The sequence below is a fragment of the Synchiropus splendidus genome, chromosome 10, assembly GCF_027744825.2.
Source record: "Synchiropus splendidus isolate RoL2022-P1 chromosome 10, RoL_Sspl_1.0, whole genome shotgun sequence".
Taxonomy (NCBI): Eukaryota; Metazoa; Chordata; class Actinopteri; order Syngnathiformes; family Callionymidae; genus Synchiropus; species Synchiropus splendidus.
Window position 1 is genome coordinate 16,263,588 of NC_071343.1, and position 16,938 is coordinate 16,280,525.

The window sequence follows — 16,938 nt, forward strand, 5'->3', positions numbered from 1 at the left end:
TCGCCTCATCCCTATCCCAGCTCCAGCCCACAACAGGACATCAAACCCTGGAGTGTGAGCTCCAGCCTCGGAGGTGTGGAGAGCGAGCACCTCCCCTGTGACACTCTACCACGGTCCAGTGCGGAGACAGGAAAGGTTTTACACCTCAATATGAAGAAAAAACAGTCAGTAAATGTAGCTAACGGGACACGTCTGCATACAGAAGCTGCGTTATACACAATAACAAAGTGTGTTGTGGGTCAGCTGATCGCTCCGCGCACGTTATGGTTTTTCCGGCTTTTTTCGGGGGCGTTTGAGCTCTGGATTTTCGTTCGAAATCCGAAGCAAAAAGAATCGAAATTTTTGTCCGAACTCCAATTTGTTCGAAGTCTGGGACGTTCAAAAACCGAGGCACCACTGTATTTGCCTTTTTTTTTCAATCTATTATGATTAAAAAAATGCTTAATTTGGCCTCAATATTATGTTGACACAATGTTATTTATCAGCTATAATTGCTTCAATTATCAACCAGCAAAATATGTTAGCGTGACCAGCTTAACCTTTGTGTTTTCAGTTTTAATATCAAACATGAGAGCACAGCAGGTGAATGGCGTCATGGTTGGATGGATGCGTCACCATGTCCCCTCTGCTGACCGTAAACACGCCCTCTGGCATCAGATCAGTGTCCACATGTCTGTGGGAGGGACACCAGCAGCTGTGTCCAGTATGGTTTTAGAAATGTCCACTGTGAAGCCAAACGGCTGAGTGTGGAGAGCAAGCCATGTGGAGGAAGCGTCTCAGACGCCAGGCTCAGGCTCAGACTTGGTCCGTCACTTGGCCACCTGTTCTTAGTGTCAACTACTGTCATGTCAGTAGGAAAGGAATGATGTGATACAGTGGTGGAGGTGGGGGGTGTTTAGTGAACGTTCCGACCAGGTGCCACTAGTTTGATGAACTAACAGCAGCAGTGGAGTAACTGAGCTAAATGATCTGCCAGCCAACTCCATCATGACCTTGACCTTTCATTCCTCATTGTGCCGATCAATGGCTCTGATAATGGTGACCCTGTGATGTCCTGATGCTGCTGTATAACGTCACTGTGTTTGGCACAAAGGCATGGAATAGTCAGTGAAGAATGAACTGTCATATCTGCAATATTGACCATATATGGCCATGACAGAGACTAGATGTGCGTTTGAGAAACTATGATTCAAAATGATGGAATTAGCCTCATCAGATAGGCTAGCTACAGTTGCTAGTAACATTACTGTTGAATGTTTTCATGAAGTTATTTCTGTTGAGTTTGACTCCATGTCGTCTCCTGAATATCAGTAACTACAATGCAAATCAGACTGAGATGAAGTGACTCTCATATCTGGTCTTTTCAACTGATGAAGATCAGACTGGGCAGTAGATAAGGTGACTTGACTTGCTCAAGAAGAAATGACTTGCACATGGGTGACTTGGTCCCATGGTGTTGGTGTCAGCTGTCACATGTGGAGGTGAGATGACGGTTACCATGGGAACAGGCCAGCTGTGACCACTGGTCCAGATGAATCAAAACCTGCTGGTGATGAAATGCTAACACTCAGCTGCAGAGCTAACGCTATGGTTGCATCACTCAACACTTCAACACTGTCACAATGGATGACGACAAAGTCTCAAGTCTGAAGTCCTGTGTCTGGAGTGTCCACCATTCTCACTGCCAACAGTCACAGACCACCCACACGGGGGCGCTGCAGTGCAGTGATGCCAGGATGCTGACTGGATGATTTCTGAATCCTTGGTCATGTTCCAAAAATCCAGCATAATTCACTGGCGTCACAATAGTCTGTGTGGAAGTCTGTTCTTCTACAGAAGCTTTTCCTGCTCCATATTAGAGAGGGAGCTGAAGATAAAGTCTCCTTGTTGATAACAACACCCCCAATATTTTGTTCCTCTTTCATCAGGTTTGTGCTTTTGTCTCCGTGTTTAATCAAGTTGATCCTGACTGATATATACTGCTTCAAATATTCCAACAAAAATGTGATGATGAGCTTCTGAATGGAAAGAGTTCAGTGTGTCCTCAAATAAAGAGTCTTGTCAAAATAGTGGATTGAAAAAGTCTCACTTACGTGACACTTAGATGACACTTGTCTCTTTCACAGCCTGAGCTGGTGTCATCTGTCAGAGAGAAGTGGTTCCCTTCTGTCCTCAGTCCTCAGCTTTCCGTCCTCTCGTCTGACACAACTGGACCTGAGCTACAACAAGCTGAAGGATCCAGGAGTGGAGCTGCTGTCTGCTGGACTGAAGAGTCCACACTGTCACCTGGAGACTCTCAGGTCAGAACACATCATGTGTCCAGCTTCAGAGGCGAAATGTGAAAGTCAGAGGTGGAGACTCCAGCTTCAGAGAGTCAACAGACCATCATTGAGTTGGATGAGATTGTGCTGAAAAAAACAGAATTAGATCAATGCAACACATGGTATTCAACAAAAAATGAACTAAACCCTAAGTTGGATGAGATTGTGGAGAAGAAGTTTGTTTCCATCCCTCGTTCCAAACACACAGCAGCATCTTCCATCTCCATGTGATTTCAGGGATCAAAAGGAGCAGAGAGAAGAAAGAGTCTGGTCATATCTGCCACTTTTTAATGAGCCTTCTTTCCCCAGTCAGAGTGTCAGCTTCAGGTTTTCCTCAGTGAAATCCATTCTGATGTCCAGAGTCCTGTCAATTCACTTCAGTGAAGTGAGTCAGATGCAGTAAGAGCCTGAGTAGTCATGACTGGAAAATCTCTGTCCATCTTCTGAGGACTTTTGGTGGTTTCTGGACGTGTGACTCAGTCATGACTCCTCACGCTTGTTCCTGTTCCCCTGGAATTTAGAATATAAAACATAATGTGATGAAACATAATGATGTATTTCAGAAAATCATATTCAAAAATCCTCAAGATGTTGGTGGAAACAGGGTGATCTGTCCACTGATGTCTGACACACATGGAACAGAGCGATCTGTGCCTTTATTTCACTTTATATTGTACATGGAATGCATGACACACCTTTAGTTTTGATCCTGGCAACATGGAACGCTGAACTAAAGTCTTTAAATCATGTGTTGCTAGCTCCTTTGATACAATGATCCGAGCTCTCTATGGGCCTTTATTTGTGTGTCGGGAATAAAAACTAGAAGGCAATGTTTTCTTTAGTTTTATCATAAGACAAGGGAAAAAAGGAAAAAATAAAATGCAGTCCAGACTATTATTATTCATGTTATTTATGAGTCAAAATTTCTTTGAAAATCATAAAGCATGTTGCTTTTATGATTTTCACCACTTTGTTTTTGAACCATTAGCTGCAGGAGCTTCTGAAAATGAAATCTAAGATGTCTTTTGCTTTTCAATTTTAATCACGTCACAGAAGAAGCAGAGTCATGAAGACAGTTAAAATGATTTCTCAATTGATTTCTGAGTCAAACTATGCAGCTTTGGTTGGAAATGAAAAAGCATTTCTGATGATGCATTTTTATTTGAAAGGTGGTCCACAATGGCTTCCATGGAATACAATAGTTTGGGCAGAAACAAGAACAATAAGGACCAGAGATGGGAGCTCAGGTCATTGTGACTTGGACTCGAGTCCACTCGAGTTGCTGTTTCGGTGACTTGTGACTTGACAAAAAAAATCAAAGACCTGACTTGGAATTTCCAGACTCAGGACTTGAAGTGTCTCAAGATAGGATGACCTGAGACTCGATGACCCAAATGACTAGAGTGTTGTTGATCAACGTGTCACGGTTGTCATGAAGGATTTAATCCAATGATAATAAAACAAGAATCCTGCTTCTGCCTGTGAGAGAGAAGCGGCAGCCCTATCTTCGCCCGCTGACAGGAGGGCTCACTCTGGACGGTACGTGGCACCTATCAGGGTGCGTTTTTACCACAGCAGAATGAACATAGTGAACACTCTTGTCGGTCATCTCAGAGTCAATCACTCTGTGAGGCTTTTGAGGAGCAACACGAGAGAAATCTTCATGGAAATAAAGATAACTGCAAGGTCACATGACACAGAGACGGTGTGGGAATGTTTTGATTTCAAGCCTCATGAGCGAGGTGAGAACAACAAGGTGGACGAGCTTGTTTGTCAAATGTGTTCCAAAGTGGTGACAACAAAAAAGGCAACAGATCAAACACGGCTGAAACTCAACCTCTCGAGCAGCTTTATGAAGTGCAGGTTTTAACAGGGGCTATGAATGTATTTACTTTTTATTGTAGTTTTCTATTTCAAGTGCAAGTGAAAATACTGATAAGTCTTAAAAATAAGATAATGTGGAGGATCTACAGTGGTACCTCGGTTCTCGACCACAATCCGTTCCAGACGGACGTTCGAGAACCTATTTGTTCGAAATATGAATCGATTTTTCCCATTACAATGAATGGAACAAAAATAATGCGTTCCAAGCCTTAAAATAGACTTTTGTAGGAGTGAATGTAGAGTGTCTGCTGCAGGTGCGCTGTTCCTCTATGTGTGTGGCCGCTGCATGTGGGAGGGGTTGCCGAGTGAGTGACGTCTCTCCAGAAGTGAAGAGGTGCCCGGTGCGTGTCCAGCTCTGAATGTGCGCTTCTGTGCAGTTTGGCTGTGACAATGTCATAAACCAAGTAACGCTCTGACCCAGACTCGCCTCATCCCTATCCCAGCTCCAGCCCACAACAGGACATCAAACCCTGGAGTGAGCGCTCGAGAGCGAGCACCTCCCCTGTGACACTCTACCACGGTCCAGTGTGGAGACAGGAAAGGTTTTACACCTCAATATGAAGAAAAAACTGTCGGTAGATGTAGCTAATGGGACATGTCTTTTTTTTTTCTTTTTTTTAATCTATTATGATTAAAAAAATGCTTAATTTGGTCTCAATATTATGTTGACACAATGTTATTTATCAGCTATAATTTCTTCAATTATCAACCAGCAAAATATGTTCGCGTGACCAGCTTAACCTTTGTGTTTTCAGTTTTAATATCAAACATGAGAGCACAGGAGGTGAATGGCGTCATGGTTGGATGGATGCGTCACCATGTCCCCTCTGCTGACCGTAAACACGCCCTCTGATATCAGATCAGTGTCCACATGTCTGTGGGAGGGACACCAGCAGCTGTGTCCAGTATGGTTTTAGAAATGTCCACTGTGAAGCCAAACGGCTGAGTGTGGAGAGCAAGCCATGTGGAGGAAGCGTCTCAGACGCCAGGCTCAGGCTCAGACTTGGTCCGTCACTTGGCCACCTGTTCTTAGTGTCAACTACTGTCATGTCAGTAGGAAAGGAATGATGTGATACAGTGGTGGAGATGGGGGGTGTTTAGTGAACGTTCCGACCAGGTGCAACTAGTTTGATGAACTAACAGCAGCAGTGGAGTAACTGAGCTAAATGATCTGCCAGCCAACTCCATCATGACCTTGACCTTTCATTCCTCATTGTGCCGATCAATGGCTCTGATAATGGTGACCCTGTGATGTCCTGATGCTGCTGTATAACGTCACTGTGTTTGGCACAAAGGCATGGAATAGTCAGTGAAGAATGATCCGTCATATCTGCAATATTGACCATATATGGCCATGACAGAGACTAGATGTGCGTTTGAGAAACTATGATTCAAAATGATGGAATTAGCCTCATCAGATAGGCTAGCTACAGTTGCTAGTAACATTACTGTTGAATGTTTTCATGAAGTTATTTCTGTTGAGTTTGACTCCATGTCGTCTCCTGAATATCAGTAACTACAATGCAAATCAGACTGAGATGAAGTGACTCTCATATCTGGTCTTTTCAACTGATGAAGATCAGACTGGGCAGTAGATAAGGTGACTTGACTTGCTCGAGAAGAAATGACTTGGGACTTGCACATGTGTGACCAGGTTGCTGACTGGATGATTTCTAAATCCTTGGTCATGTTCCAAAAATCCAGCATCATTCACTGACGCCACAATAGTTTGTGTGGAAGTCTGCTCTTCTACAGAAGCTTTTCCTGCTCATATTAGAGAGGGAGCTGACAATAAAGTCTCCTTGTTGACAACAACACCCCCAATATTTTGTTCCTCTTTCACCAGGTTTGTGCTTTCGTCTTCATGTTTCATCAAGTTGATCCTGACTAATATAAACTGCTTCAAATATTCCAACAATAATGTGATGATGAGCTTCTGAATGGAAAGAGTTCAGTGTGTCCTCCAATAAAGAGTCTTGACAAAATAGTGGATTGAAAAAGTCTCACTAACATGACACTTACATGACACTCGTATCTTTCACAGCCTGATCTGGTGTCAGCTGTCAGAGAGAAGTGGTTCCCTTCTGTCCTCAGTCCTCAGCTCTCCGTCCTCTCGTCTGACACAACTGGACCTGAGCTACAACTATGACCTGAAGGATCCAGGAGTGGAGCTGCTGTCTGCTGGACTGAAGAGTCCACACTGTCACCTGGAGACTCTCAGGTCAGAACACATCAACACAAACACAACAGAGTTGAAAGCAAGGGTGTCAAACTGACCCGCAAAAGGGCCGCAGTGGGTGCAGGTTTTTGTTCCAGCCCTGGAAGCACAAACAGGTGAACCAATCAGGCGTCAGCTGAAACAACCAGCACCAGACTGACGATCAACTGATGACAGTCTCCAGACTCCTGATTGGTGACTAGGTGTCCTCTTGGTTGGTTGGAACAAAAGCCTGCATCCACTGTGGCTCTTTGAGGACCGGTTTGACACCTGTGGTTTAAAGTCTTGTCAAAATAGAGTATTGAAAAAGTCTCAGTTGTTGATGACACTCGTCTCTTTCACAGCCTGAGCAGGTGTGAACTGTCAAAGAGAAGTGGTTCCCTTCTGTCCTCAGTCCTCAGCTCTCCGTCCTCTCGTCTGACACAACTGGACCTGAGCTACAACGAGAACCTGGAGGATGCAGGAGTGGAGCTGCTGTCTGCTGGACTGAAGAGTCCACACTGTCACCTGGAGACTCTCAGGTCAGAACACATCATCTCCTCTTTTCAGTTCTGCTCCACAACCGGAAGGTTCTTCTGCTCTCATGATTGTTTTTTAGTTTTAGCACTGTTCCTCTTTCACCACAGTCTGTCAGGCTGTGGGATCTCAGAGAGAAGCTGTGCTTCTCTGGCCTCAGCTCTGACCTCTAACCCCTCCCATCTGAGGGAGCTGGACCTGAGCTTCAACCATTCAGGAGGACCAGGACTGGATGTGCTGTCTGCTGGAGTGGAGAGTCCAGACTGGAGGCTGGAGACTCTCAGGTATGGACAGAGCAGCAGAACTCATTGACTGAGCTCCAAGCAGACAGTAGAGACTGAGCAGCTGTTTAGAGATTCATCTTTGTTGTCACCAAAACAGTCATAAAAGAGCCGTCCACTTAGCAGCAGGAGATAATAGTCCTGAAACATCTGAAGTCACATGGATCTGCTCTCATCCTTCTGCCTCTTTCTTCTTCCAGGCTGGATCACTGTGGACCACAGAGGTTATCATCTGGACCGAAGAGATGTAAGTCTGTATCTTATTGTATCATGAGAACTCCTCGTCTCTGTCAGCTTCTAGTGGAGCAGCTGTGATGTTAGTGGCATCATGTGACCCTTGGACCTGCTGCTGGAACTTGTCTTCATCAAGTCCAGGTCACTGCCCAGAACACTGCTCACCAACATGGTGTCCAGCAGCAGCCAGTGAGGAGCCTCCGTGCAGATCTCGAAGCAGCACTGTGGACTTTCCTCACCATCCAATATTGATTCTTTCACTCTCTTCACTCTTTGACTCCAGAGTCTCAGGAGTTCTGAACATCATCATGTTCCCTAAACTAGACCGATGTTCGCGACAGACTAGCTTAGCTCCTGACCTCATATGGAGACACTTGAGTCTTTCACATGGGACATCAGCTGCTCCAGATTATTCTGGGATGTTCCAGTTTTCCTGGTTCTTCTCTTGATGTGGCCCCAGTCTCAGATGACTGTTGACCCAACACAGTATGGACCTGTGGGCTCATGATCTCCACTGTAGCTTATGTTGACCAACAGAACAGCCTTCCCTGGCTTGCTGAGACAATGATTGTCTCTTGAAGAGAAGGTCTGTTCTTCCTCCATCATCACCACGTGTGTCTTCTTCTCTCAGACTTCCGTCCACTCTCACTGGACCCAGACACAGCTCACCGGCGCCTCCTTCTGTCCAACAACAACAACATGGTGGTGCTAGTGACGGAGGATCAGGAGTATCTGGACCATCCCGACAGGTTTGAGCGGTGTCCTCAGGTGGTGAGCAGAGACGCTGTGACTGGTGTCTGTTACTGGGAGGTGGAGTGGAGAGGAAGAGTTTCTGTGGCCGTGACTCTCAGGAGAGACCGAGGGAAAGAAGACGAGTCTGAGTTTGGACAGAACCGTTATTCCTGGAGTCTGAACTGCTCTGATGATGCTGGATATAAAGTCTGTCACAATAAGAGAGAAACTGCCATCAAGAGCTCAGAAGTCTCTCACAGAGTTGGAGTGTTACTGACTTGTCCTGCTGGATTTTTGATCTTCTACAGAGTCTCCTCTGGTGTCTGGACCCCCTTCTACACCTTATTCACCTCCACTGAACCTCTGTACCTGGGATTTGGACTCAGAGAGGCTCCTGGTTCTGGTTCCTTAGTGTGTGTGTATGACCTGAGTGTGTGAGTGTGTTCCTCCAACAAACTGGTGTTGCTGGTTCAAATCCCCATCCAATCAGCTGACAGTGATGAATGAATCTGCTTCTGAAACAAACGTTGTCTTCTGCAGAAAAGAAGAAAAGAATGTCAGATGTTTGAAGAAGATAAACTCTCTTTAATTCCTTTCTTTTCTCCTGTAAACGTCTTCACGTCCTGCTCAGTGGTCTCTTCCTGCTCCTTCTATCATCACTGTGTTCAGTCCCTGAAAGACTCCTCCAAGTCTCCATCCTCATGTGAAGAAGACTTCAGCACATTCTCAAACCAGTCTGTCGTTCTTCTTCCCTGTGGACAGATCACATGACAACAATCTTCATCCATGAACTCTTGAACTGTCAGTCGACCTTCAGTGAAGAGTTCAGATCAGCTCTGGAATATCTGATTGAATGACAACATTTGTGTGATGAACATGTGTCGTTGATGAAACTGCCACATGTGGATCATCACTCGCCTTCACTTGCTGACTGAGGTTATGTATCAGTCTGTGTGTTCAGTGGTGCATTCACTGACTGCCTGAGATTCTGAATGAAATGATCTTGAAATGGACCAAACAAACAAATCAACTATGTCAGGAAATGAAATATTGTTTGCAATGGAGATCATAACCCTGTAACATGTTCCACAGAGGACTCTCCACGGTCCATTTGAATTCCTCCCATTGTGCCATTGTTTCGGGATGGAAAGGTGTTGACTGTAAACATGTAAATAAAAGACATCAAAATAGATGTTTTACATAAAAGGAAGAAGTTGTTGATGAAGACATACAGCTAAGCAGAGAAATAAAATTCCTAAATACATTATAGTAGTTTAAAATCATGCAGACTGTGAAGCTGAAAACTAAATATAGCACAGTTACCTGGCAGAGGCTGAGTTGAAAAGACCATTTTTAAACCGAATTGTTACTTATTTTACTTATATATCGATGTGTTCACAGAGAATACGTTGGTTTAAACTGAAAAAATAATAATTAAAATAAATTAATTGCTTCGGCCACGTGTCTCGGACACTCGGGTGAAGAGAGGGGCAGAGCTGTCAACTGATCACCACCTTGTGGTGAGTGCGATCCGCTGGCAGGGGAGGAAGCCGGTCAGACCGGGCAGGCCCAAACGTATTGTGAGGGTCTGCTGGGAACGCCTGGCGGAACCCACTGTCAGTGGGGTCTTTAACTCCCACCTTCGGGAGAGTTTCTCCCAGATCCCGAGCGAGGTAGGTGACATGGAGTCTGAGTGGTCCATGTTCTCCTCCTCCATTGTCAGTGCGGCTGCACGTAGTTGCGGTCGCACGGTCTCCGGTGCCTGTCGTGGCGGCAATCCCCGAACCCGGTGGTGGACACCGAAAGTAAGGGATGCCGTCAGGCTGAAGAAGGAGTCCTATCGGGTCTTGATGGCCTGTGGGACTCCTGAGGCAGCTGACGTGTACCGGCAGGCCAGGCGTGCCGCTTCCCGTGCAGTCTTGGAGGCATGGAGGAGGACTATTGGTCAGCCTCGAAGAAATTCTGGCAAACTGTCCGTCGCGTCAGAAGGGGGACGCAGTGCCTCTCCACTGCTGTTTACAGCGCGGGGGGGAGACTGCTGACCTCGACTGGTGATGTTGTCGGGCGGAATACATCGAGGGTCTCCTCAATCCCGTCGTCACGTCTTCCACTCAGGAAGCCGGGACTGAGGACTCGGATGGCTCATCACCCCGGCCGAAGTCACCGAGGTTGTTCGTAAGCTCCTCGGTGGTAGGGCCCCGGGAGTGGATGAGATCCGTCCGGAGTATCTGAAATCCCTGGATGTTGTAGGGCTGTCGTGGCTGACACGTCTCTGCAACATCGCGTGGCAGTCGAGGACAGTGCCTCTGGATTGGCAGACCGGGGTGGTGGTCCCCCTGTTTAAGAAGGGGGACCGGAGGGTGTGTTCCAACTACAGGGGGATCACACTCCTCAGCCTCCCTGGAAATGTCTATTCCAGGGTACTAGAGAGGAGACTTCGGCCAATAGTCGAACCTCAGATCCAGGAGGAACAGTGTGGTTTTCGTCCCGGTCGTGGAACACTGGACCAGCTCTATACCCTCCATCGGGTGCTCGAGGGTTCATGGGAGTTCGCCCAACCAGTCCACATGTGCTTTGTGGATTTGGAGATGAGGATGAGGATCAGCACCTCCAAGTCTGAGGCCATGGTTCTCGACCGGAACACGGTGGTTTGCTCTCTCCAGGTTGGTGGAGAGTTCTTGCCTCAAGTGGCGGAGTTTAAGTATCTCGGGGTCTTGTTCTCGAGTGAGAGAAAAAGGGAGCATGAGATTGATAGACGGGTTGGTGCTGCGGCAGCAGTGATGCGGTCGCTGTATCGGACCGTCGTGGTGAAGAGGGAGCTGAGTCACAAGACGAAGCTCTCGATTTACCGATCGATCTACGTTCCCACCCTCACCTATGGTCACGAGCTTTGGGTAGTGACCGAAAGGATGAGATCGTGGATACAAGCGGCTGAGATGAGTTTCCTCCGCAGGGTGGCTGGGCGCACCCTTAGAGATAGGGTGAGGAGTTCGGTCATCCGGGAGGAGCTCGGGGTGGAGCCGCTGCTCCTCCACATCGAGAGGAACCAGCTGAGGTGGCTCGGGCATCTGATTCGGATGCCCCCTGGACGCCTCCCTGGGGAGGTGTTCCGGGCATGTCCTACCGGGAAGAGCCCCCGGGGAAGACCCAGGACTCGCTGGAGAGATGATGTCTCCGGTCTGGCCTGGGAACGCCTCGGGATCCCCCGGGAGGAGCTGGAGGAGGTTTGTGCGGACCGGGAAGTTTGGGCTTCCCTGCTCCGAATGCTGCCTCCGCGACACGACCCCGGATAAGCGGCAGAAGAAGGTGGAGGTGAAGGTGAAGGTAATTGCAAATACAGAACCTATTTTTTCACCTTGTCCGAGGGTGGACTGATACGGAGCCTCCGATCTTAAGTTCATCAACCAGAGGGTCCAGCCATGGCCGAAGAACCACCTCCGAACAAGACGGTGTGGAACACCGAAGTGTCCATCATATCATTCAGATAACTCTGAGCAAAGGTCGAAGCAGATGACCTAGAGGCTGCTTGGCAGATGTCTTCCATAGAAGCACCACCAAAAAGTGCAGCAGATGAGGAGATAGTTGGGTGAGCTCTGAGGCCACAGAGCCCTCTGCTTCATAAGCAATAGAGATGGCCATACAAATCCAGTGTGCAAGACGCTGTGACATCACAGCTCTGCCCTTCAGTTTTCCTCCATAAGAGACAAACAGTCTGTTAGTCAGATGGAAACTCCTCGTCCTACCGATGTAATAAGCGAGAGCTCACACTGGACAACAAACAATGATCAAGTATGGCATTCTCAGAACTCACACCTCAAGGTTTTTGGTCAAGAAAACCAACATATTGACAGTGGATGGTTTGAACAGTGACCTCTGGCATGTGACACTGTAGACAAGACACTGTAACATAGTGTGACAAAGTGGCTGAGAGTCACCCATTTGTCTCATTTAAAGTTATTGTTGTATGCTTGTTTGGTTCATTTAATTCCATCTTTAACCTGAATCATGCGTTCAAACCATCCCGGGTTATGTTTGAGTTGCATCTTCTGGTGTACCAAAAATCAACACAAAGGAGTATGGTTATGTTAAAGCATGTTTATTGGTTCAATTAAATGTCCATTATTTAGGTATTATTTCATATTAAGCATGTTGGTTGTGTTACTCACCACGAGGCCTTCAGTCGTGGCGGCTCACTTCAGGGTTTTATCACCTTGGTGATGTCATTAGTGACATCGTGGAAAGTTTCAACTATGGAGGAGGCCAAGGTAGCGTAGTGTTTTGTTTTATTTTATTATATATGATGGAGTGATGGAGCAAGGTTGAACGTTATGCGGCACATTGTGTTCAAAGTATGGTGAGCAGAGGACTTTGTTTCTTACTGCAGAAATGAGTTATGGTTGTTGGTGGTATTTGGGATTTACCTGTTGAGAAGTACAGTCCAGTTTCAAACGCTTAAAGAGAGAAGCAGGCAGGCCAGAGAAGGGAGGCTGCAGTGTGCAGAGGTGTGCACAAGTGTGTAAGCGTAATCTCTGTTGAAATTATATCAGTCTTTTCAGTTACGCTGAGTTAACTGTTGAGTTCTTTGCCATTCATGGTTTTTCTTTATTTTTCCTGGCTTTTTTGCATCCTGGAGCAGCTTGTTAATAAATTTCTTTGGTGAAGCAAGAAAAGTGTCTCCAGCGTCTTCCTCCTACACCTACTCTGGCCTGGATTACCACATAGTCCTCAGAAGAGGGGGCGTCAGTAAAGTCGAGGAGGGTCCCTCGCCCTTTCATGACAGAGTCCAGGACATCACTGCCCTGCCACGTAAGGACCAGGTGCCTCGTCGACTGTTCTGCAGCCCAAACTTGTGAGATGGCTTTTTCTTGTTCAAGCAGCCGATGGGTCATTGCCTGCTTGGAGCCCCATCTTGTTGGCGACTCTGAAATCAGCTTATGAGAAGGAAGACAATGCTCCGGTTGTTTTCCTGCTGTGTGAGAATGTGCTGATGATTTTTCTTGCAAACTGCAACAGCTCTGTCAATCCTGGAATCCTTCATGCCTCTTTGCAAAAAATAAGTAAAATAAAACCCACAGCAAGCTTGAAATCAGTTCGATCTACATTACACAATCATCTCATTTTCACAGCAATGTTTGAATTAATTCATTTTGCACATAGCAACACAGTATAGTCGTATATCATTTTAAACATTTCTTTTATATCTATTTCATTTAGTGGTTTCTTACAATTCTTGTTTTCTTATTTGTGTTACTTGTTTTCATTAACTCCTCCATCTTTGGTGATCATGATCCAATAGTTCCAATAGTGTAGGAGAGAAAGCTTCCCAGCAATGTGGAGGATACACCCAAAGCAGGACATCAGGTCCATCCATTCATGGAGGCTGCTTTGACAACACTGGTTCCACTGTCAGACATTAGGCACACCTCTCGTCTGAACCCCACTCTTGAAGGACATTCCTCAGACCCCACGCTATGTTTTCACCAGTGTGGTCCTCTGGGAAAAAGCTTGTATGCAGACAATGGCTCTTCAAAAGCCAATCCTTTGTAAGGTGGTGACTGGTGAAGCTGAAGCACAGGTCCACCTTTCTTTCTTGTCCACAGGTCGGTTATTGAGGCGTAAAACTCCATCAGACACAAAGTGACCAGCTAGCAACGCCGGCTGAAACTCAGGAGTTGATATCCATGCTGGAGTAATCAGTTGAATGAGCTCCAGCTGCGTTGCCATTAAGATGGATTGAGTGGAATGAGAACAGGAAAGCAAGACTCGGAACACAGGAAGTAACAAAATAAAAGCACCAAAAACCCAAACTATGACAATATCTGAACCAACAGCTGGGTGGCGTGCCCTTGTATGAAGCCAAATCAGTGTTCTCAACTTCTTCCATGTACATGTTCTTCCCAACTATGGGAGACATTGGGGACCCCATTGCACAACCGTGTTTTTGTCTGTAAAAGGATCAATTGTATTGGAAGTAGGTGGTGAGGCAAATGTCCAACAATTCACATATGTTCTCTGGTGAGAGACTGGTTCTGTCAGGTACTGAGATCATGGCTTTCTTCACGGCTCATGGTTTCCTTCTTACCGCGGCATTGTTATTCCCTACGTGGCCGGGGGGTCTCTGAGAAACTCTGAAGAATCTTTGGCAAACATGAAGTCCGGGTTCAGTTCAAACCATGCAACACCTTAAGACAGAAACTCGTCCATCCCAAAGACAAAATGCCTCATCACGAAAGGAGTAATGTGGTTCATGCAGTCCAGTGCAGCCAAGAGTCCCAGACCTTTACATTGGAGAATCTAAACAACCTCTCCACAAACGAATGGCCCAACACAGGAAAGCTAACTCCTCTGGCTGGCAAGACTCACAAGAAACACTCTTTTGAAGACAGCGATGTCCACATTTTGGCAAAAGAAGACCGGTGGTTTAAAAGAGGAGTGAAAGAGACCATTTTTGTTAAAGTGGGAAAACCCTCTCTAAACAGAGGTGGAGGACTGAGACACCATCTTTCATCCTCATACAATGCTGTCCTGAACACCCTCCCTAGGCAGATTTAGCCATTGAACTAGGCATGGACAGGTCCTTCACACCTGGACAGTGTGGTATCAACATCTGAATAGCCCCAATTGCCACCTGGGCTACGATCAGCATTTGCATTAATGGCCCATCAATATCCATTCCCAATGGTCGGGGACCCATAAGCACATCCCCATTAGCATAATGCTGACTCTTGTCACCCATCACACTGGATTGGCTCCACCCCTCTCCATTAACACTTTTGCCCATTCAACTGGCCTGATATAAGCCTGAACTCCAACCCAGCTCTTAGAACTGACGAAGCCTCCTGGATAGAAGGCGAAACATTTTCTTTGACTATTGCTAGTCTGGTTGACCTGATTCAAACCTTTGCTGTCTCCAGTACTTACTTACTACAACCTCTGAGCTCAGTGAGTGTCCTCTTGTTGGCTCTGATAATGGTGACCCTGTGATGTCCTGATGCTGCTGTATAACGCTAGTGTGTTTGGCACAAAGGCACGGAATAGTTACAGTGGAAAAAAAATGATGTCCAGGGTCTGAGCAGCCAGAGGTTAGTCTCCACAGCAACTGACTCCAACCTTTTAACCCAAGGTGTGCACCTCTGCCAGGAGATCCCTAATCTGCTACGTTCACCAGAACACACAGGACCACAGTTCTTTCCAGCAATTGCCAGTTTGTCATCATATCCTGATTCACAAACCAGTCTTTTCTTGCAGTGGTAGGAGCATCTCTCAACGCTTCAGCCTGCTGAAGACTGATGCCAGTTAGAATCACCTTGGTAAATCGAGTAGTTGCAGCAAACTGATGACAAAACGTTTACTCTGTGGAACTGGAGTCTGCACCGCCTGGACTCTTCCGTCCAGCAGACAACAGGTACTGATTGTAGCTCAGCTCAGCTATATATATATATAAGTCTGGCCAACTGTATAAGGAGACTACGTCCTCCACAAAAGAAATTACTTGCAACTAACTGGAGAAATTATGGAGAGTCAGCAACAATCTACGGATTGTTTCATGTCGATGAATATACATATATGTATATATATATGTACACTCGTATATTTATTGTGCATTTCAAAATGCTCGGGTAATTTAACTTGTTGCTGGCTAATTCAGGCGCCTTCAATGTTTGGCCTTTTCTTAATTTGACAAAACAACTGTTTTGTCGTGAGCGCACTCCAATTCCACAGCCAATAAATCCGCAATAGCAATTTTCTCCACCACCTTCTTCATACTAATTACAATCCGACTACAACAAACCAAGATTTTCCGGAGTATCCTCCCACTTCGTCATCATCTCGGGAGCGCCCCGTGCTGCCGCCGCCTGGTCTCGTAAGCTCTCGATCGGTGCTGCGTCCGCCTGGCTGTGCCTGAACGCACCCATTGAGGAGAGGTCATTGTGGAACTAATGTTAAATGTGACGGTGTTGGAGTGAAGGAGCCAGGTGACGGTGCATGTGTACGCGTGAGTCTGAAGCCCAAAGTGCCTGGTCCGAGTATATGTCGTAGAAGTTGACGTTAAATCTCTCCGTTCAAGACAACACTTTGCTCTCCATTTGAGCTTTTGATGAAGAAAAGTACAAAATGATCAACTCAAACGAGAGGGAATATGGCGACGCACGTGCCGCTTATAGGGGCGGCGGTTGACTGCTGACACTGCAGGACACTTGCGGGGATTGGTGGTTAATAGTTGGCAATAGCAACATCGCCATCTCCTGGAGGGATTGATGATAGTAAGGAAAGAAGAAGGTCGAGCTGTTCCTCCTGTCTCCCTCCATGTTCAACAGTCCCCATTGTCATATTTTGGGAGACAACAGCAGTTCACTGGTACTTTTGCTTTTTATTATACTCAACCACTCAACACTCAGACCTAACCATGTTTCCTGGGGATATATATATATATATATATATATATATATATATATATATATATATATATATATATATATATATATATATATATATATGAGCAGGAAGATAAGTGCATTAGAGTGTCTAGTTTGAGAAATAGACGCCTCACAGGTCCTCAACTGTCAGCTTCATTAAATGGTAGCCGCAAAATGCCAGAGGAAGTTTGGAAAATGTTTGAAGGAAACAGTTATTATTTCAAATACAAATCATTATTTCTAACCTTGTCAATCAAGGCATATATATATATATATATATATATATATATATATATATATATATATATATATATATATGTAGTACAAGGTCTCAT

The 16,938-nt window shown here is 45.9% G+C and overlaps 1 protein-coding gene across 4 annotated transcripts in view; it reads left to right on the forward strand.

Moving 5' to 3' along the window:
• The window catches only part of LOC128766396 (NACHT, LRR and PYD domains-containing protein 12-like), a 58,073-nt gene extending 48,254 nt beyond the window's left edge, over positions 1–9,819 (forward strand). For 2 of the 4 annotated variants that reach the window (XM_053877999.1, XM_053877998.1), the window contains exons 11-15: positions 2,127–2,300; positions 6,250–6,426; positions 6,768–7,223; positions 7,421–7,467; positions 8,086–9,814. In XM_053877999.1, the coding sequence (XP_053733974.1) occupies positions 2,127–2,300; positions 6,250–6,426; positions 6,768–7,223; positions 7,421–7,467; positions 8,086–8,624 (1,393 nt within the window). In that variant the 3' untranslated portion in view covers positions 8,625–9,814. Of the gene's footprint in view, positions 1–2,126; positions 2,301–6,249; positions 6,427–6,767; positions 7,224–7,420; positions 7,468–8,085 lie in introns of all 4 variants that reach the window. The other 2 variants (XM_053877997.1, XM_053878001.1) reach the window with 2 other exon arrangements.
• Positions 9,820–16,938: the final 7,119 nt, after the last annotated feature.